Here is a 23,756-nt window from a genome sequence, read left to right as displayed (position 1 = left end):
AAGCACACCATAACAACTTTTCAATGATTGCCGTTGCACACAGACAGGAAGGGCAACATGTCTGTGTGGCTACTAAATGAAGCAGTAAACTTGATGTGCTTTCCTCATCTTTATTTCATTGTGCCCAACACACAGAGCAGCAGCAGGAACTCTGATTTGTCAGACTGGTATGGCTCCTGCTGTAGGTCACAGTGAGATTTCATGTAACAACTCTAAGGTGGCACACACGTCTTCAAATAATTAAAAGCAATCATGAAATGTAAACTATCATTTAGTTTATAAAGGCATGTGTTGGGGAATAGGCCAGGGGCAAATGGGGTGGAGAGCTGGGTCGAAATTTTCCAGCAATCCATGGCAGGAATGAGGGTGCATAGGGTGAGGCATTTCAAGGCCAGGTTGTGAGGGTCCTCCACTGCCATGAGGTGGTGCTGGGGCTCCTACACGACCATCAGGGGGCAACAGGGGTCCTACACAGGAATGGGGGCCAGGAGGACAAGGACCGACAGGAGCATGAAGGGGCATACAGTCAGGCTCCTGCTCACTATCGCCGCGTGGAGTAGTGCTCTGAAAATCACAGACACAACCGAGTTAGTTGGAATGTATTTGTGTATAATAAAACAATGTGTAAAATCCCTATAAAAGGTACAGAATTAATTAATAATGTGGAAAATTACAAGACACACAACAAGACTGCAGTTTGGGAGAGACAACTTTTATTGATTTTGGCAGTAAGTAGATCAGGTTAACAACATACAGTATAGAGTATTATGCTAGAATGTGGACTTACCAATGCAGGATAGAATTCACACTGAACAGAACTGAGTCCGTTTACAGAGGTATAAGATGATTTGCAGAGAGCATGACCCTGTAAATAGAGAGAGAGAGAGAAAATGAGAGAAAGTTGTCAGTTTCCTTGAGTGACCAACAACAAATGAACAGCCAACCTAAGTCATAAAATATTCAGAGACAAACACATTGATGGTTTTGTAATTTTAAATGGATTTCTTGACGATAAGAAAAATATAAAATAACACTAGATGTATCCCCAAAGCGACCAGAGATCACTCATCGAATCGGATTTACAGGTGATAGGGGAGAACGGGGTAATATGAGACACTTTTTACATTTGCTCCCCTCTAAGGGAGCTAAAATGATTTATCAGTCAAATGTACACATTTCCCATTAATTCAGGATGTTTCCTAGAAAAGGGCATTAGCAGAATTTATTCATGACAAAGGGCATTGAAAATATGATTGTTTTAAAAAAAGTTGTCTTTTGTCTCAGTTTACCACAGCTGTGGGGTAAACTGAGACAGACCAGAGAGATCAATGGGGTAAACTGATCCACTTACTTTTTCCCCTCTGAAACTACCATAACAACACATGTTGTAACAGTTAGAATCCTGACAGCTAGATTGAAAACCAAATTTTCCAAAACTAATGTCGGACTAGTAACAGAATCATGGGGTTTGGTCAATTAAGAAAAACATTTTCTAAATACATGAAAGTAACTCTGATCAAATACACCATATAATTCATATTCAATAATTAACATTCAAATGACAGATAGAACCAACCAGTTAAATTAAACACAGTCTGGGGGTCAGAACGCAGGACCCTTAGAGCCAGCTAGTGTCTGGGGGTCAGAGCAAAGAACAATCAGAACCAGCTAGAACAGCCTGGGACTCAGAACACAGGACTAAACCCAGCTGTCATTTTCCATCTTTTGAGTCTTTGATTAATATGTTTCTGCATTTGTTTTACTGGGATCATTCATTGAATGAAGACATATTACTTAGAGTCTCTTGATGTTAAAGGTCACTCTCCTGTCCCCCACATACATACCATGCCCTTGCTGAAACCCCTTCAACCATCAACCCCCACCTCCAGCCCACGTTGTCTTTTATCTTATTCGAACTAGTCTCCTTGCTACCTCAAATATAATGGATTCATTAAAAGAGGGCACAGACACTGTCTCACTTTACCCCAAAGCATTTGTCTAACTTTACCCCACTGCCACCATTTGAAAAAAACGGCCTCTCAGCAAATCAGGCTAATATTCAGTTATTATCACATGGTTTATTATGTTGGTAGTTCATCAACATGTATGATAGAAGTTTTTCTACCTGAATCAATTTGCTTTGGCACAACAATCGATTAATGCTGGGCTTAAACTACACGACTTTTCACGCGATTTGACAGTCGCAGACAATCTACCAATGTCGGACTGAAATCACTGGAGTCGTGCTGGAGTTGTGGTGCGCGCACGTAATCTCAGTCGTTTGGTGTATGGTGGTCTTCCGACCCGATTTCAGCCAGTCTTCTTCCCGTCTTGACGTTCCAACATTATCAAACATGTTTGATATTATCGCTAGTCTTAGGGGGTTGGCTCAAGCGAAATGACGTAAACACTGTCACACTCTCGCATGCACCAAGCACGACACAGGAGGGGCGGCATTAGTCCCGACCTGTGTCCGCCTGGTGAGGCACTTATTTCGGATGCTTTTTCATAGAAGCCTCGGTGGAGAACCAGGCTGACAGCCACGCAACCTGAACACTCTACCGTCAAATACAGGGTTAGGAGTTAAAGTTATTGGGGTATGAGATCAGCAAATAAAGCTGGTCATATAACTAAAGGAAGTCCCCCGCTCGGAATATTGAATTAACTTGTTTTTAATTAAATAATCACAATCGCGTTTGCGGAAATGATATTAATCTCAAAAGGAATCTAGTTGTAGTCTTGCAATATGAGACCCCTGTCTTTTCAAAATCTCACTCTGTGTCTAAAAACTAACTAGTTGTTTTCAGGTGTGAGCTGATTGTCTTTAGATGTAAGAGGGTTTCAGTCTTCAGTCTTTTCAAAGTATTTTAAAAGTCCTCTAGTGTAAGCCCAGCATAAATTGACAGCAAGTCAATTTACTTTTACATGCAAAAAATATATTTGTGGAAAAAACATGCTTACAACATCACCATGAGGTCCTCTCTTTCATGGCTAAGGGGAAATGAGAGGGGCTTGAAAACCTATATCTCACATGACCAAAAATGTGTTCCATTGCCTAGATACAGGGGGTGTCTCACATTACCCGATGGCTCACATTCCCCCGTTCTCCCCTACTCTTATTATTAGAATATCATGGAAAATGAATTGGAATTGAGGCAAGAATTCATGCTAAACGGTGCCTAAACCAAGTACTGAGTACATATGTATTATACTTTATAGAGGGCCGACTTTTCTGTATTTAAAATCCCTTTTTTATTGATTTCATGTAATGTTCAAATTCTCTGAGATTTTGAATTGTGGGTTTTCATAAACTGTAAGCCATAACAATCAAAATTATAACAAATAAAGGCTTGAAATATCTCACTTTGCAAGTAATGGGTCCATATAATATATATTTTTCACATTGTAAGTTGAATTACTGAAATAGATGAACCTTTGCACAATATTCAAAGGTTTCGAGTTTCGCCTGTATATAGCAAGCCTCTGTATATATGGGTTGTACTTACAGCTCTGTCAGGGCAGAGGGGCTTGCATGCCTCAGAAACAATTCTGGATGCCGCTGGGCAATGACTCTCCACAAGAGCAAACTCAGCCCAGTAACCCGTTCCTGAATGAAACATGTACTGGGAGGCAGAAAAACAGAGAGGGGATAGGAATAAGGGTTCGGGTTTTAAAGAGGAAGAACACATATTTGCTGTTGGATGATGGCTGCTCGCTGTCAGAATGGTTGACATTATTTTTGCTGAAGGAATTTAATGATTGAGTGTGTGTGTGTGAGAGATTATCTTCACCCCAGCTTTTATCCGGCCCACTTCATGCAAGACGTAGTAGTGCTGGTGGCTGTGGTCCTGGTTGGCTTTTTTCACAGCTTCATGTACTGACTTGAGACCCTCAGTGCTGTTGAGCGGGACCAGAAATGGACAGTCGGGGCAAATTCTCATCATCTCACTGTTAGATTTCACTAAAAACAGAGTAATTAGTGAGGTTACTTTGTGAGGAACTGTTGAGAAGTTAAGCATTTTAAAGCTTTGACAAAATATCACCGTACGTTATTGGCGGCTTCCAAACAATTTAGACAATGCTAAACCAAGACCCCTTTTAGATCAAACACTTTGTTCTATCAAAAATAAATCTACCAGGAGCTGTTAGAAGAGAGTATGTATCTTTTGTCTTACCTAATCTTTCCCCAAAAGTAACTATGTTGCCAGGTGTCGATACCATTGTCATAAAGAATTGTAAAAACTTTTTAACTGAATGTAGAAAGAAAAACATCCAGGCTTTTTCTTTGTGTGTGCAAAATTGTCCACAATAAATGGGCCGGTAACATAACAGAGGAGAGCCCACCTAGTTTCGTGTCACAATCATACTTTGTGACCTGGGGTACGTCGTTTGTCACTGTCATCTTTACGAGGCACTTGGCCATGACATCCTACACAGAGACAGAGATTACATTGAGATGACTGTAAATACCTTACACCTTCATTACAGATTAGTGTGTTTTTTCATGTACCCGGTCAGATTCTCCGCGGGTCGAACAATCGAACCAATCTTTGGGGTTCACATTGTGGCATGTTGTCTCCAGAAGGTCCAACTGCAGCTCAATATTACAGTTGATACCGTTGACCTGAAAACAATACAGTAAGTAAGAGAGCCAATCACATTTCTTGAAGTATTACGAAAAACTGATATGCTGTGGTGTTTTGTTTTGATTTACTTGAGTTAAAGCTATTCCACATCAAACAAATTCTTACAGTAATTACTTATTTTATAGGGGTGAAATGAACATGTACTTTGACTCTGACGGATATTAACCAATAAATATTCTGTCTGTACTAAGTCTGTTCTATGTTCTAAATAACATTTAAAGGTCATTGTGTCACTGAGCTGAAACAAACCAGGCAGTTATTCAGAGAGAGTTACTCCAGCTGTCATAAAACAAAATGTATTAGAACCTCACAATTTGACCTATTATTAGAGCCAACATGCTTATTTTGGGTTGCTTTACCTCTTCCATTTTGGTGCTTTGGACCGCACTGAGTTTGAACTTGTAGCCATGGTCGTGGTGCTGTGTAATGTGATGAACAGCCGAACGCGCAGCTAAAGCACCACTCTTCTCGAGACATAACGCTGGAGGTGAAGTAGCGCCGCAGAACTGCGCCACTGAGAACAGTAGAACCAGGATGGGTAACCGCTTCATGATTCAGATGAGTGAGACAGAGTAGACCACTGCAGCCAGGACCATTTATATAGACATGGACACAGACAAACACACAGAAAGGGTGGGAGATAGAGGGACACACAGGAACAAACAGCTAAAACATAAAAGACATGAGGGACCGAAGAGGTGATGTAAGGACATTGCCACACAACTGCCAATGTCAACAAACAAACAGAGACTTTAACCAGAGCAATGCAGCTTGTTTTGGACTGGCCACTGAAACCATATCAGTTGCTTCATAGTCTGCAGCACACACACACACACACACACACACACACACACACACACCAACACACACAAATTCATTTATACATTGATTCTGGTGTAGAACACCAAATAGATGCCATTCCATATATTTGCTCAGAGTCATAGCAAAGAGACAACCAAATTGATTTATAGTGTGGTATGTTTTTGCTTGATTATTTTTTTTCAGTATTAGCGCCATCATTTGGATTTGCCATGGTTTAAAAAAAACAATTTAAAATGTACTGTATATATCCACCTTCTGTCATTCATCCTCCCGTTCCTACAATAATATACAGAGAAAATTAGCTTTTTTGGGACATATTTTGAATAGTAGAATTAATCGTTCTTAATCTACAGCTACCCTGTGATTAATCTGATAAAACATTTGAATCTTTGACAGCCCTAATTGATAATTTTTTTTTAATATAATTTCTATATGTAGATGTGTTTTGTGTACATTCCTTTGGTTTTCCTGTGAAGAGGTGTATTACTACTCACAAGTTTTGTTTTAGTGTTTTGTTTTTCAATATGCTTCTTCTGGGAGTAACCTTATAATTGATTGGGACTACCCTGGCTGGAATTAATGTGATGTTATGTATTTGTGTATGTGATGTGTTTTGTTAATTATATTGGGTTGCTGATAACAAGTTTTCAGTGATTGCCATTGCACACAGACAGGAAGGGCGTCTGGCCCGAAACATCTATGTGGCTACTAAATGAAGCAATAAACTTGGTGTGTTTTCCTCATCTTTATTTCATTTTGAGAAGTTTCATTCATGTTACACATCGAATGAGGTCGAGTGCCCAAAACACAGAGCAGCAGCAGGAACTCTGATTTGTCAGACTGGTATGGCTCTTGCTGTAGGTCACAGTGAGATTTCATGTAACAACTCTAAGGTGGCACACACTTCTTCAAATAATTAATAGCAATCATGAAATGTAAACTATCATTTAGTTTATAAAGGCATGTGTTGGGGAGCTAATTGCCAGGGGCAAATGGGGTGGAGAGCTGGGTCGAAATTTTCCAGCAATCCATGGCAGTGATGAGGGTGCATAGGGTGAGGCATTTCAAGGCCAGGTTGTGAGGGTCCTCCACTGCCATGATGAGGAGGTGAGTGTGGGGGTCCAACAGGAACGGGTCCAAGAGGAACGGGTCCTCCACTGCCATGGGGAGGAGGTGGTGGGGGTCCACTGCCATGAGGTGGTGATGGGGGTCCACTGCCATGAGGTGGGTGTGGGGGTCCAACAGGAACGGGTCCTCCACTGCCATGAGGTGGTGATGGGGCTCCACTGCCATGAGGTGAGTGTGGGGGTCCAACAGGAACTGGTCCTCCACCGCCATGAGGTGAGTGTGGGGGTCCAACAGGGCCAGGAGGACAAGGCTCCTGCTCACCATCGCCGAGTGGAGTAGTGTTCTGAAAAGCACAGAGACAACCAAGTTAGTTGGAATGTATTTGTGTATAATAAAACAATGTGTACAATCCCTATAAAAGGTACAGAATTAATTAATAATGTGGAAAATTACAAGACACACAACAAGACTGCAGTTTGGGAGAGACAACTTTTATTGATTTTGGCAGTAAGTAGATCAGGTTAACAACATACAGTATAGAGTATTATGCTAGAATGTGGACTTACCAATGCAGGATAGAATTCACACTGAACAGAACTGAGTCCGTTTACAGAGGTATAAGATGATTTGCAGAGAGCATGACCCTGTAAATAGAGAGAGAGAGAGAGAAAATGAGAGAAAGTTGTCAGTTTCCTTGAGTGACCAACAACAAATGAACAGCCAACCTAAGTCATAAAATATTCAGAAACTAACACATTGATGGTTTTGGAATTTCAAATGGATTTCTTGACGATAAGAAAATAACACTAGATGTATCCCCAAAGCGACCAGAGATCACTCATCGAATCGGATATACAGGTGATACTCATATTATTAGAATATCATGGAAAATGAAATGGAATTGAGGCAAGAATTCATGCTAAAGGGTGCCTAAACCAAGTACTGAGTACATACAGTATATATGATTATACTTTATAGAGGGCCGACTTTTCTGTATTTAAAATCCCTTTTTTATTGATTTCATGTAATGTTCAAATTCTCTGAGATTTTGAATTTGGGGTTTTCATAAACTGTAAGCCATAACAATCAAAATGATAACAAATAAAGGCTTGAACTATCTCACTTTGCAAGTAATGGGTCCATATAATATATATTTTTCACCTTGTAAGTTGAATTACTGAAATAAATGAACTTTTGCACAATATTCAAATGTTTCGAGTTTTGCCTGTATATAGCAAGCCTCTGTATATATGGGTTGTACTTACAGCTCTGTCAGGGCAGAGGGGCTTGCATGCCTCAGAAGCAATTTTGGATGCCGCTGGGCAATGACTCTCCACAAGAGCAAACTCAGCCCAGTAACCCGTTCCTGAATGAAACATGTACTGGGAGGCAGAAAAACAGAGAGGGGATAGGAATAAGGGTTCGGGTTTTAAAGAGGAAGAACATGTTGGATGATGGCTGCTCGCTGTCAGAATGGTTGACATTATTTTTGCTGAAGGAATTTAATGATTGAGTGTGTGTGTGTGAGAGATTATCTTCACCCCAGCTTTTATCCGGCCCACTTCATGCAAGACGTAGTAATGCTGGTGGCTGTGGTCCTGGTTGGCTTTTTTCACAGCTTCATGTACTGACTTGAGACCCTCAGTGCTGTTGAGCGGGACCAGAAATGGACAGTCGGGGCAAATGCTCATCATCTCACTGTTAGATTTCACTAAAAACAGAGTAATTAGTGAGGTTACTTTGTGAGGAACTGTTGAGAAGTTTAGCATTTGTAAAAACATTTTAACTGAATGTAGAAAGAAAAACATCCAGACTTTTTCTTTGTGTGCAAAATTGTCCACAATAAATGGGCCGGTAACATAACAGAGGAGAGCCCACCTAGTTTCGTGTCACAATCAAACTTTGTGACCTGGGGTACGTCGTTTGTCACTGTCATCTTTACGAGGCACTTGGCCATGACATCCTACACAGAGACAGAGATTACATTGAGATGACTGTAAATACCTCACACCTTCATTACAGATTAGTGTGTTTTTTTCATTTACCCGGTCAGATTCTTCGCGGGTCGAACAATCGAACCAATCTTTGGGGTTCACATTGTGGCATGTTGTCTCCAGAAGGTCCAACTGCAGCTCAATATTACAGTTGATACCGTTGACCTGAAAACAATACAGTAAGTAAGAGGGCCAATCACATTTCTTGAAGTATTAAGAAAAACTGATATGCTGTGGTGTTTTGTTTTGATTTACTTGAGTTAAAGCTATTCAACATCAAACAAATTCTTACAGTAATTACTTATTTTATAGGGGTGAAATGAACATGTACTTCAACTCTGACGGATATTAACCAATAAATATTCTGTCTGTACTAAGTCTGTTCTATGTTCTAAATAACATTTAAAGGTCATTGTGTCACTGAGCTGAAACAAACAAGGCAGTTATTCAGAGAGAGTTACTCCAGCTGTCATAAAACAAAATGTATTAGAACCTCACAATTTGACCTATTATTAGAGCCAACATGCTTATTTTGGGTTGCTTTACCTCTTCCATTTTGGTGCTTTGGACCGCACTGAGTTTGAACTTGTAGCCATGGTCGTGGTGCTGTGTAATGTGATGAACAGCCGAACGCGCAGCTAAAGCACCACTCTTCTCGAGACATAACGCTGGAGGTGAAGTAGCGCCGCAGAACTGCGCCACTGAGAACAGTAGAACCAGGATGGGTAACCGCTTCATGATTCAGATGAGTGAGACAGAGTAGACCACTGCAGCCAGGACCATTTATATAGACATGGACACAGACAAACACACAGAAAGGGAGGGGGATAGAGGGGCACACAGGGACAAACAGCTAAAACATAAAAGACATGAGAAACAGAAGAGGTGCAGTAAGGACACGGCCACATTACTGCCAATGTCAACAAACAAACAGAGACTTTAACCAGAGTAGTACAGCTGTTTTGGACTGGCCACTGAAACATTTTCAGTTTCATCATAGTTTTTATGCTGTTGACCTTCTTATGGCTCTGTATGCATTTGTTGTGCCTACACAGAGTGTCTCATTTGAAATGTTGTAATGGGTTAAGACTGATGCCAAAGTGCATTCCAAGAGACTAAAGTCTAACGCATGTTTACATAAGTTTCTCTGTAGAGTACACCATCCCAGACCCCTGTGGAGGTCATAAACTAATTTAAGATGGGATAGTCCATTCTAAGAGGTTGGTTAATCCAACCAGACCTTTGGGGCAGGATGAAACTCTCTTTGAAGCCACTGTAAGTTGAAACCAGGCACCCTGCTGTGTCTACCTTATCTCAACTGTGAGACACAAGCTTCAAAGCTCTCTTTTCCTAAGGAAGGAAAAGCATCTTATTGGCTGGTTTGAATGTAAACACTGCTTGCTGATAAGACAACTAACTTCTGATTGGATGAGGATGCATTTGGACTGTTTTAATACAGGATGCAATACTCTCATCTTTGCCATTCGCCTCCGGCTTCCAGCCGTCATAGAAGGTACGACATGCTTAACCCTGAGGCCTAGGATTAAGCAACTCCAAGTCCCAGTCTTTATTCTCGCTGGACGAGTTGATGGACTGCTTGGAACATCTTCCTCTGTTTTCCCGGATTCAAGAGAGTTTTCCTACAGAAAACCGCTTCAGCTGAAGCACACCTCAGCCTCTCCTCAAAACAGAACGACCCCACACGCGTAAAGCGTGAGCAAAGACGCCTGCATCTCCCGTTCCACGGACCGGAGACAGCCAGCGGACCCGCCGAGAAGTGAAGCCGCCTTAGGCTATCATCTGGGCCGTTCCTACGCTGCCCCAAACGCAGCGCCAGCAGAGAGCAAGGCCCGACGCCGAGGGAGTTCTCCGCTTCCTCCTCTCCTCCTTGCCTATGCTGCCCATCGGACCGCAGACAGCCCGCTATTGCCAAGAAGAGCTGCTGATCCCCTGCTTTCCTTCCTTGGCATCGTGTGGCACGCTGCCCTTATCAGCTGAGCTGGTTCCACACCACTGTCTTCAACAAGACGCGCTCCATCAGCGCACAAGGCCCGGCAAGCGGCCTTTTTCTCCTCCTATCTCCTCCAGCTGCCTTCAACCAATCATCGCTGGACCAAGCGATTCACATGAGGCTATTGTCTGGGCTAAGATAGTTATTTTATGTTGTTCATTAACTTGAAGTAAACGTAAGAGCTGACGAGCTCACTATTTCACTATTTCCTGATTTAAAGTAATTCTGACTCACTTATGTTACATAAGTGTTTTTCGCTCACAGTGTTTTTCTCCCGTTAACCGGGAATGTATTGATGTGTTGTTGCTGTCACTCTTAAAGCCAGTGAATTATTTCCTCTTTATCAATTCAACTCAGTGTACGTAAATGCGCATTTGCAGCCACTGTGTGATTGGAGGAAACAGTTCACTACGCGCTGGAGCTGCGGCTACTGTCTTTTGTTTCCTCTCCTTCTCATTTCTAACTACGTACATCACACACACACACACACACTGACACTCGTGATTTCCCCCTCAAGTATTCTTCATGAATACATGAGTGTTGAGTTTCTGTAATTTTAAAGTTAAGATTGCGTGAAGACAAACCCAAAGTCTCCCCGCATCATCCTTTATAATTATTATGTGTTTGATTGAAGCAGTAGGTCACATACATGCTTTGCATGCTATTTCCCCTACTGATTAAAGGTAGAATATTCAACTTTCAGAAGTTGTCCACCACATTGCTTTTAGCAATTGATCTACCCGTGGTTTAAAAGCCACCTCAAACTCTCGCGTGACGTCAAACTCTCGCGTTTGCCATCTAAATTCATCTAAATTCTAAAGTGACGTTCCTCTGTCACACACACACACACACACACACACACACACACACACACACACACACACACACACACTACACGTGTGCACTCACCCGCACATAGATAGAAATACATGGCTTTATAATCTAAACTGTTCTTATTATTGCTTGTGCTATGTCTGCTTTCTTAAATTAGATTAGTTCATGGTTATTGACTTATGTGTATCGTTTTAATCAACTTGCCTAAGTAAATAAACCCTTACATTTTGATTTTAAGAAGCAGTGTCTGTGATATTTGTGTCTTGTATTTCACTAATGGCTGGTAAATAAGGTTTATGCTCGAATATTCACTCCTTCATTATCTTAAATGTACATTGTAACCAACTTTGACATTTTCAAGATAAATCCCCTTAACATTATGAGACTGTTTTTCTGATTTGATCCAAAGTTCCCTTTTTCAAAGGGTGGTGCTCCGTAGGTATTAATAAGTAATTAGATTAGCTGGACTAATTTAATTGATCATTAATTAACAATTTTTCTTAATATTATAATTTCCATGAAATTAATAATATTCTTGACTTTGACCAAATCTACCCCTTATGAATTCCCAACACATTTCCACTGAGTCTATTTGATTAAAGGGGTTGTCTGCAAGGCAGCACATCTTTATAACATTTAATACTGAACAGTAATAATTTTGGGAGTTTCCCCTTTTTCTTCTTTGAAAGTGAACAAACAAACAACCAGCAAGAGAAGAAAAATAATAACTTGAAATGCATTCCTTGAAGAAATTGCGGTGTGAATGCTGAAGCTGAAGAAGCTGACGCTTCACTGCTGAATGTTGAAAAAGTATGAAGTATAAAAATTTATGAATGGGATTGAAACGTTGAATGATGCATGAAATACGGAAAACATTGAATTATTAAAAACATACATAAGGTCAAGGTAGGTCAAGGGCACAATGAACTTGACCTCTGACCTTCAAATTCAATCAGTTCATCTCTGCGTCAGAATCGACATTTCTGCAAAGTTTGGAGAAAATCCGTCAAAGCGTTCATGAGATGCTGTGTGTTAAACCGTTCCCTATTCATTTGAATGAGAATCATTTTTCATAAAGTTATGGGTTTTATGAAAATGTTGAATGACAGCTGTGATGTCCTGAAAGAGTTGAACATTTTGAGTGGTGAATGAAGTTTATAGGATTGAGTAGGTGAATGTTGAAAAACGGTGGAATCCACATTTATTTGAATAGGGCATATTTTTCATAAAACGTTGAATATCTCTGAGGTTCTGAATTTTATGAAACTTTTAAATAGAATTCTGAATGAACTGAAGGACTTGAACATATTGTATGGTGAATCAAGTTTATAGGATGAAATATGAATAAGGATAAGCATTTCGAATTTTTCCCTATTAGCTTTGAATGGGCCCTTTCATTCTGGATGGGCATGATTTTTTTCTTAAAACGTTGAATATCTCTGAAGTTATGAATTTCATGAAAATTAGGCTTGAGGTTCATAACATTTTCTGAAGGAGTTGAACATTTTCAATGATATGGAAGTAATCGGAAAAAAAAAGCCATTGAATTTTAAGAACTGAATATTTATGCATTGATATAACGCATCTGAATTTTTTGCCTCTGAATATAACTCTTTAAATTTTCAACAAGGGATTTGAATTTTTCTCCATTCATTTTGAATGAGCATCATTTTTCATAAAATGTTGAATTACTCTGAAGTTATGATTATCTTTGAAAATGTTGAATTGGTCCCAGCATGTCGTGAAAGTTTGAATAAAGTTTGTAAGTTGAAGTATGTTGAAGATATCTGAAGTGGGAATGCTTTCAGCATGCTTTCAGCATTCACATCAATAAAGGAGGACACCTAAAAAAGTACAAATGTAGTCACTAAAACATTGAAATTTGCATACAGTCAATCAATAAGACAGTGTAACAAAGGTAAACATAGACGAGTACACCTGTAAATTTTTGCATACCAAACTGGTTTAATATGGATATGACTGAAACTTTGCTTTTGATTAAAAACTTATATTATATAAAATAATATAACACATGTAAATGGAATGGCCAAAATGATTGGTTGGCTTTGGTAGCACCAAGTTTGGAGGCAAACTTTCCGTCAGTTGCTTTCTGAAATCCCAGTAAAGGTTTCTCTACTTGTCCACTGGTGGTTTGGCCTACTCTTCTGAGAAAACTGCGCTCTCGGGGTTGATGGGTGCTGTCTCCCACCTGTTCAATGGGATTCAGATCAGGACCCTTTCAGAACAGTTCCATGTTATCTTCTCATCCATTCTTGGATGCTTTTTAATGTATTTTTGGGTCATTATCTTCCTGGAAGAATCATGAGCTTTGACTTTGACATATAGCTTTCTGAAACTTTGTTATGTTTAGCCATAGTCTTCTCATGCAATGCAATTATACCCTGCACAGATTCAACACACAACCTTATAGCGCTTTTTAAAAGTTGTGCCTCTGACAATCAACAGTCACATGAAGTCAAAACAGATAACCATTTTCACAGAACATAGTTGACATGATGTTATCTTTGTTAACAAACAGAACAAAGTCAACATTGTTGCCCACTCGCTTTGCCCCTTTTGTTACTAGAATTATTTCATCAAACTACCCAAGTATTTGAATAATTGAAACTGAGTCAGGCCTTCTTGGAAGCAGGTGAATTTACTTGCAAACAGCATGCAAGGGTCAGACAACATGTATCACAAATAGGCTTACATGATTGAATACATCGAATGAACAGTGTACAGAGATTATATGCAAGAGAAGTTGGTGTGTGCGCAAACACATACTAAGTTTGGTGTGTCCAGCCCTTATTTTGCTGGCGAAAGCAGAAATGTTTTTAATTGGCAGATATTCCCAGAAATTCATCTCAGCTGGTGTTATCCTTCATATAATGTCTGATAACAGAATATGGGGAGTGAAATTACTGTGCACATGAATGCGTCATACCTCTGTATGGGCCAAAATCTTATTAGGCAGTTTCAAGGCTAAACAACAAGTTTGTCCTAAAGTGTAGCAACTGGGACAAAGTTCAACAGCCAGAAAGCATGTATTGTGCATTAAAATATTATACAATAAAGCAAATTAAATTCTGTTAACATTCCACCCTTTTTATAATATTTAATGCAACTTTCTGCAACACTTCAAAGCAAAAGGGCAAAGCATATGAGTAAATATATTTCAGTCAAGCAGAATAATATCAAGTACATCAACATCACAGTTGTGAAAATGCAAGTTTGTGTACTGGTGCAACATCGTTTATGTACAGTTTCAGAGAGGACAGTCTTTGTAGAAGCCAGGGAACAGGAACCAAGGTCGTCTTGATGGTCAACAAGTCCTTTTGTGGCATTCTGACGCAAAGTGTCCTTCATATCACAGTCACTGGGGGAATGGTTATGTAGGATATTACCATAACCGATTCAGATTGTTCCTCAGTGTCCAATTGTCCTTATTGAAGAATTGTCAGCTTCGTCTTCTCCTTGCATCTGAAACAGAATGAATTTGAGCAGTAACATGTCCTCAAAAGAAATGCTCATCATTCTGCCAGGGTTGTTTCTAAAATATCATCCTATCCATTTTGCTTGCTTTAGATGTCACAATTAACGCACAACAACATTTTAGAATAGGTTTGATTTCATTCTTCCACATGGTTGTCTGTGTTTGGGCAGCATTCAAGCACACACAGGCAGTCAGTCCCTCCCTTTTCTGAATGGGACTGAATCACACACACACCACATTCCTTCTAGATATGAGAAGCTCTCCACTTCTCCAAATCTGACATGGTGTTATAGTTTGTTCTTCAAATAACAAAAGTTAACATGTAGGTTAAGTATAGGTGTCTTTACAGTTAACCAGTTTTTGAATCAATTTATATCAACAATACACATTATGATCATATTTTCAGCATAAAAATCCCCTTTAACTTGTAGTTCAAATCAAAAGCATTGAACAAGTCTTTTCAGTGAACATTTTCATAAAAAGAACACAAAAGGTCGCTTTTTTGTAAGTTTATGCTGGAACTTCAAATGATTGACTGCACCTTTAATCTTTAAGGTTCACTATGGGTCTTGGATTGATAAGATATTTAGCTCTAAACTTTAAAGCTTTTAGCAATTTAGTCAGAACTCTGGTCATCTTTAGGAGACAAGCATTTTCTTATTCATCTCCTGGGCCACCACCTCTCTCTGATTGATTTTTTCCTTCTCTGGGATGGGGGCACTTGCGAAGCCAGTGATCATTCTGGCCGCATCTGAAACACCCAGTTTGCCTTTCTTTCTCTGTGGCCCCTCTCTGTTTCCCACCTCCCCATTGTTTCTTATTAAACTCTTTTTCTCTGCCTCTTTCAGCTGTCGGGTGAATTACCTCATTGTTAATTACAACCTCCTCACAGGCTGTAACTAGCTGCCGGAGTTGAGATGTTAGTTCTTCACTTGTCTTAAGGAGGCTTTTAAGCTGGTCTTTGCTTATTTTTATATCAAATGTATCCATTTTACAAGTAATTTAATTTTTAAAATGTAAAATCTAATATCAAATTACCCAGTAATCTATTTAAACAGGATGAACACCCCTATTCCCTCCAATTGATTAACAAAATTCACCAATTTAAACTAGAACACCCTATGTGATGTATTCTAAATAAAACTAATAAGTCTACTCTGCAGTTGTAGACTATTGACAAACATAACAAAACAAAACAAAACAAATAAACAACCTGTCATAGACTAACTCCCTGGAGCAGTACTATATCCCCAGGCTAAGTAACAACAAGCAGCCAGATATCAATTTGTTTCCATAAAACCTTCCCGAATTACAAAGAACTCTCAGTTTAATGGAACAAAATATACTTTGCCTCCATAAAACCTTCCCAAATTACAAAGAACTCTCAGTTTAATGGAAGAAAATATACCCTGTTTCCATAAAACCTTCCCAAATTACAGAAAACTCTCAGTTTAATGGAACAAAATATACCTGTCAGAATAAAGGGACCACCCTCGACCCCACACTAATGATCATCTAATTACGTACGTGAGAGACTTTTGTTTTTGACAGTGTAAATTCTCAAACACCAAAGGCTGAGATAGGTTTGTCTCTAGTGCATCTCCCCAAACACTATAGGTTGAAATATTTTTCTCTTTAGTGCATTTTCCCAAACACTACGATCAGTTATTCTCCCTTACGGTAAAACCATGAGAAATACTGCTTCATAAACTAGTTTATCTACCTAATACATAAAACAAAGGAATTCCTAATTCCTGGACAAAACAAAATCAGCTGTTTATATTCACCTGATTTCAAAAAAAGCCTCGACTCGCTCAGGCTCTGGATTCCGTCACCCCTCCTCCGTCCAAGTCGAGTCTGCTGACAGCCTCTTTTGTAGCAATGTTCACTGGAGGTCTTTTGTCGAGAGTCGTGGACTCCCCCGTCGTCACGGTGCAGGCTCGTCTTGTCCAGAGAAGAAGATGTTGGATCCGGCTACTCGAAGGACCATTTGTTACTAGAATTATTTCATCAAACTACCCAAGTATTTGAATAATTGAAACTGAGTCAGGCCTTCTTGGAAGCAGGTGAATTTACTTGCAAACAGCATGCAAGGGTCAGACAACATGTATCACAAATAGGCTTACATGATTGAATACATCGAATGAACAGTGTACAGAGATTATATGCAAGAGAAGTTGGTGTGTGCGCAAACACATACTAAGTTTGGTGTGTCCAGCCCTTATTTTGCTGGCGAAAGCAGAAATGTTTTTAATTGGCAGATATTCCCAGAAATTCATCTCAGCTGGTGTTATCCTTCATATAATGTCTGATAACAGAATATGGGGAGTGAAATTACTGTGCACATGAATGCGTCATACCTCTGTATGGGCCAAAATCTTATTAGGCAGTTTCAAGGCTAAACAACAAGTTTGTCCTAAAGTGTAGCAACTGGGACAAAGTTCAACAGCCAGAAAGCATGTATTGTGCATTAAAATATTATACAATAAAGCAAATTAAATTCTGTTAACACCTTTGGTCTTATATGCCAACTTGGGCTGCCTGCCTGGTAATGGACCTTGCTTAATAGACGATCGTGCTGTGTACAGCTTTAAGTTAAATTAGAAATTAAATTGAATTAAATGACATGATTCAAGGATTTTGCCCCATGCACAGGAATGTTGTTACTCAAAGTTTAAAAAACCTTAACCTTAAGAACCTCATGTATATTTTACAAACACTTTTATTTTGTAGAGGATTATAATGGAGTACTGCTTGGGGACAAAGGCTAACCCTGTTTGCAGTACTTGATTGTCATCATACCTAGAATCAAAAACAGAAGAGGAGTTTGCCCTCAACCATGCCCACACAAAAACCAGAGCACAGAGTAAGATGGTTTATGCCACCTGTGTGAATTGCACAACTTTGCCCAGAATGACCCTCCATTCAGCTTTTAAGCACCATTTTATTTGTGGAGCTGTAGGAATGCTGGTCTGAGCATGGCGCGGGAGAGAGGGGATAGTAAGCACTAGCTTTCTGAAACTTTGTTGTGTTTAGCCATAGTCTTCTCATGCAATGCAATTATACCCTGCACAGATTCAACACACAACCCTATAGCGCTTTATAAAACTTGTGCCTCTGACAATGGCTACAGATTTAAAATTTCAAACTTCAAAAAAGTTTACTCTCATGTGAAACATCACCAGTCACATGAAGTCAACACAGATAACCATTTTCACAGAACATAGTTGACATGATGTTATCTTTGTTAACAAACAGAACAAAGTCAACATTGTTGCCCACTCGCTTTGCCCCTTTGGTCTTATATGCCAACTTGGCTGCCTGCCTGGTAAAGGACCTTGCTTAATAGATGATCGTGCTGTGTACAGTTTTAAGTTAAATTAGAAATTAAATTGAATCAAATGACATGATTCAAGGATTTTGCCCCATGCACAGGAATGTTGTTACTCAAAGTTTAAAAAACCTTAACCTTAAGAACCTCATGTATATTTTACAAACACTTTTATTTTGTAGAGGATTATAATGGAGTACTGCTTGGGGACAAAGGCTAACCCGGTTTGCAGTACTTGATCATCATACACACAAATTTACATAACCATATCACCAGGAGACTACAGTCCAATACAAGCACTGAGTAAGTGCATTGAACAAATCAATGTGTGCCAAAATGTCCTTCAATTAAACAACGACAAAACTGAAGTAATTGTCTTTGGTGCCAAAGATGAACAATTAAAAGTCAGCGCACAGCTTACATCGGTTATGTTAGAAACCACACACCAGGGGGCGCCTTTACCTCAGTTGGTAAGGCGTCCCCCTCCCGGGCCGGGCCCAGCAGCAGACCCGGGTTCGATTCCCACCCGCGGTCGTTCTCTGCATGTCACTCCCCTCTCTGCCCCATTTCACCTCTGTCTCTCTGCACTATCGAATAAAGCATAAAAATGCCCCCCCCAAAAAAAAAGAAACCACACACCAAGCCAGAAATCTTGGTGTTGCCATAGACTTCGACTTGAATTTCAAGAAACATATTAAATCAATTAATAAATCAGCATACAACATAAACATATCAAGAATTAAAGGGCTTATGTCCCAGCAAGATTTAGAAAAACTTGTCCATGCATTTATCTTTAGTAGACTTGACTACTGTAACAGTGTCCTTGCAGGCCTTCCAAAAAAATCTATCAGACAGCTTCAGCTAATTCAGAACGCTGCTGCTCGAGTCCTCACTAGGACCAAAAAAGTGGATCACATTACCCCACTTCTGAGGTTCTTTACACTGGCTTCCTGTCACTCAAAGAATTGATTTCAAAATACTGATGTTGGTTTATAAAGCACTAAATGGTTATACATTACTGATCTGCTGATACATTATGAACCGTCCAGAGCCCTTAGGTCGTCTGGGACAGGTCTACTTACAGTCCCAAGAGTTAGCTGACCATGAACTCCACAATAACAGTTACTGGTTGCTATCGTCCCCTCTCGGCCCCTTCCTGTACTTTGTCCACTCTCAGCTCCCTCCTGGCCCCTTACACCAAAGCTGAATTTGTCCTGATGGGGGATCTTAATTGGGACATGCTCCAACCCCCCCCACTCAAGTACTTAGTCAATGGGACTCTCTAAACCTCTGTCAGATCATTACCTCCCCCACCCGATATGACCCCAAAAACCCAGATAGAGCAACACTTATTGATAATCATTCTCACCAACAACCCGGACAGATACCGCACTGGTGTCTTTTGCAATGATCTCAGTGATCACTGCCTCACTGCATGTATCTGGAACAGAAGAATAATGAAACAGCCTGCCATTATCACCCAAAGACGATTGTTCAAAAAATTCAATGAACAATCCTTTCTCCGTGATCTAGCTGAGATTAGCTGGGACAGACTCAGCCTGATCCCCGATATAAACAGTGCATGGTCCTTCTTTTACGACTCTTTTAATGAGATAATTAACAAACACGCTCCCATTAAAAAGATGAGGCTAAGGAACAGATGCAGTCCATGGTTTAATCATGATCTAGTCAAGAAGCTGCGTCTGAAAAACTCAAATCAAAATCCTCTGACGACTGGTTATCTTTTAGAAGAATCAGAAACAATTGCACTCAAGCCATCCGTAAAGCCAAGTCTGAATACTTTCATGATCAGTTTAAACTCTGTGGCACTAATCCACGAAAGTTCTGGAAGACAGTTAAAGTAATGGAGGATAAAGCTACACCATCTCAATTACCATCCTCCCTCCTCTGGGATGGAAACATTGTCTCGGATAATAAGCGTATGGTTGAGCTCTTTAACCAGCATTTTGCTCTAATTGCCAATCCACTGCCTCCCTATCACCTCATGACCCCCCCCCCCCCCCCACTCTTAACCTCCCACCCCTAAGTACTCCTGACCGAGTCCCCGCCCACAGCTTCTCCCTGCAGGACGTCACTGTGAGTGAGGTACTTGAAATTCTGTACAAGCTTGACCCGAAAAAAACCCTGGGCCTGACGGGTTAGACCCCTTTCTCCTTAAAGCTGCAGCCCCTATTATTGCTGAACCCATCACCCTCCTTTGCAACCTGTCCATACACTCAGCTGAACTTCCATCTGCCTGGAAGACGGCCTCAGTACACCCCTTATTTAAAGGGTGAAATCAAGCTGACCCTAACTGCTATCGCCCTATTTCCATCATACCTTGCATAGCGAAAGTACTGGAGAGGCTGATCAGTAAACAGCTGGTACGCTTTCTTAAAGGTCACATACTATGCTAAATGCACTTTTTAAATGTGTTCTAACATATCCATGGGTCCACGGAGTGCCTAGAGACTGCCAAAATATTTTAAAAAATAACACTCTCCTTTTCTCACAATCCCCCTTTCTGAAACCCCCCCCCCCCCCCCCCCCCAATATACTCCAGTCAGAATTCTCCCAGTTTCTGACCTCACAAACTGGAAAGCCAGAAGCTTCCACTGTGCAGCCCACACCCCTATTTCTTATTGGTCCACGGCCCTGACAGACAGAGGGCGAGGCGTATCTGGCTTTGCTTCCGGACAGGGGGCGGGGGGAGCTCAAAGATTGTATATTTACGAGGGGAGCTGCAGCTCCTTTTTAAAAAATAGGCCATTGTGAGATTAGCTGAACATCAGCATAGTACAATAAATGATCTGAAAGTTTTTTTCAGCAAACAATTAAAGAAAAACGTATTAGGGACCACTAAGACCATATAATATGGTGTATAATAGAACCGAAAAGTGTATAATATGGGAGCTTTAACACCAACAACATACTGTCTGACTTTCAATCTGGGTTCCGCACAGGTCATAGCTGCGAAACTGCGACTCTCAAAGTAATTAATGACATTGTCAGTGCTCTGGATTCCAAGCAATTCTATGTGGCCGTCTTCATCGACCTGACCAAGGCCTTTGACACTGTAGTTCATGAACAGCTTTTGAAACGCTTAAAGGGGCACTGTGTAATATGACATCATCTAGAAAGTTCTAGAAAGTTCTAGAATGCAACGCTCCCTGGGTAACCCCAACCCTTTAGAATAATAACAGAAGCTACAGTGGCCTTCAAGGACAAGAACAATTCTAAATTATAAACAATGCACCTGATGACATTCCAAAAATATGGATTCCTCCATACGACTTGCCTGCTCAATGGACAAAATGTAATATTAATCTTTGTAATTCTCCGCTCGGGAGGATAATTCAGATTATGGGCAGAGGTGATTTTACACCAATGAGGACATATTTAAGAATGAGGATATTGATTTAAGTTAGTAAATTACTTAAAATGTTACACAGTGTCCCTTTAAACTCCATCGGTGTTTCCACTACCTCACTAGCCTGGTTTAACAGCTACCTCTCTGGACGCTCCCAATATGTGAAATCTGACTGCATCTCGTCGCAACCCTTGTCTATTCTAAACGGCGTCCCACAGGGCTCCATATTAGCCCCAGTTATTTTCTCAATGTACATAAATGACATAATCAAATCAGCTGGCAATTCATCTATCCATCTTTATGCCGACGACACAGTTCTCTATGCCACTGGCCCCTTACCTGACATTGCACTGGGAACACTTCAGCAGAGCTTCCACTCCATACAGGCTGGCTTTTCTGCCCTCGGACTGGCCATAAACCCCATTAAAACCAAGGTCATGTGGTTTGGTCGTAAGCCCCCCCTCCAAGATGGTACCATTCTGACTGCTACAGGCCAAAAACTTGAACTAGTGTCCTCCTACAAATACCTGGGAGTCTGGATTGACAGCATCCTCTCCTTCACTGAACATCTGTCCTTTCTGCAGTCGAAAGTAAAAGACAGACTCAGCTTCCTCTATCGCAACCGCTCCTCATTCACTGCCTCTGTCAAACGCTCCCTGGTTCAGCTTACTGTCCTTCCACTATTCGATTACAGCGATGTCATCTACAGGTCCGCCCGTAAAGGAGCACTTGAGCGGCTTAACGTCCTCTATCACTCGGCCATTAGTTTTGCAACTAACGCCCCGTACAGGACCCATCACTGTGACCTCTACACCTTGGTAAACTGGCCACCCCTGGACATCAGGCGCAACATCTACTGGCTGATGCTGGTTTTTAAAACTCTTCTAGGTCTCACTCCTCCCTATCTAACTCAGCTTCTTCACCTGCGCCCCCACCCTACACACAAATCCCGTTCTGCCCCCCTCATTCTGTTAAATGCTCCTAGGGCATACCCCTCCCTGGGCCGTTCCCGCTGAAAGCTGGAACCAACTTCAAAGATCCCTACAGTTACAATCCTTTACCTCTGTTAGACTCTTCAAACAGGCCCTAACAAAATGTATAAAGCACACCTGTAGCTGCTTCAGTCTACGCTCACCGTGATCTAGTACATTTATCTATTGCTATGCTGTATGTTACTGCTGTTTGTCTAATTTCTGTTGCTATGTTGAATATGTTATTGTTGTCTATGTGTGATTTTTACTGGCTATATTTCAGTGTTGTCTTGTTCTCTCCCTCTCCCCTTTCCCCCCAGGAGGTCATTCACCTCCTACCAGGCCGCTGATTAAATAAGACATTGTTTCTTAGCAATTTTTGCCTGTTTAAATAAAGGTTGATGATGATGATGACTAAACGAGGAGAAGCAGCTTTTAGTTTTTATGTACCAAATATTTGGAACAAACTCCCAGAAAACTTGAGGTCTGCTGCAACCCTCAGTTCTTTTAAATCGAGTCTGAAGACTTTTCTGTTTCCATTTTAACCTGTACTTTTTATTTTATTTAAATATTCTACTTCTTTTCAATGTAAATGTCTTCTAATGTGTTTTATGTATTTTAATATTGCCCCTGTAAAGCACTTTGAGTGGCCTTGTGTCTGAATTGTGCTATATAAATAGCCTTGCCTTGCCTTGCCTTGCCTTGCCTTGCCTTGCCTTGCCTTGCCTAGCCTAGCCTAGCCTAGAACCAAAAACAGAAGAGGAGTTTGCCCTCAACCATGCCCACACAAAAACCAGAGCACAGAGTAAGATGGTTTATGCCACCTGTGCGGATTGCACAACTTTGCCCAGAATGACCCTCCATTCAGCTTTTAAGCACCATTTTATTTGTGGAGCTGCAGGAATGCTGGTCTGAGCATGGCACGGGGGAGAGGGGATAGTAAGCACTAACCATCTCCTCTCACATTAATTGAAATCAAAATCTTAACATTATAATTGAAATACTTTTGTGCAAATGGTCGAGTTCTTCTGCCAATAACAGTAAATAAATGTAATTTTATCTTTATTTTAAAGATGTAATCTGTTGCATTAACATCTAGTTTATTGTCTTTTAAAACAATGGTGATTGAGCATAAGACCCAATGATGAAAACGCCTGTATGCTGCTTTTATCCAGTTTTACTATCGGAGGGGCTATGCCGTAATACCCGCGGT

General features: G+C 40.5%; 1 protein-coding gene across 1 annotated transcript; it reads right to left on the bottom strand.

Moving 5' to 3' along the window:
• Positions 1–276: 276 nt before the first annotated feature.
• ahsg1 (alpha-2-HS-glycoprotein 1) lies at positions 277–5,197 on the bottom strand (the record flags this gene model as incomplete). Its single annotated transcript, XM_080032850.1, has 7 exons — positions 277–564; positions 788–865; positions 3,507–3,623; positions 3,792–3,961; positions 4,345–4,429; positions 4,511–4,624; positions 5,006–5,197. 7 exons carry the CDS (start codon positions 5,195–5,197, stop codon positions 277–279), a joined length of 1,044 nt encoding a protein of 347 aa, XP_079888976.1.
• Positions 5,198–23,756: the final 18,559 nt, after the last annotated feature.

The sequence above is a fragment of the Ammodytes marinus genome (genome assembly GCF_949987685.1).
Source record: "Ammodytes marinus genome assembly, chromosome: 8".
Lineage (NCBI taxonomy): Eukaryota > Metazoa > Chordata > Actinopteri > Uranoscopiformes > Ammodytidae > Ammodytes > Ammodytes marinus.
Note: the sequence above shows the minus strand (reverse complement) of the source record. Positions and strands in the feature narration are given on the sequence as shown.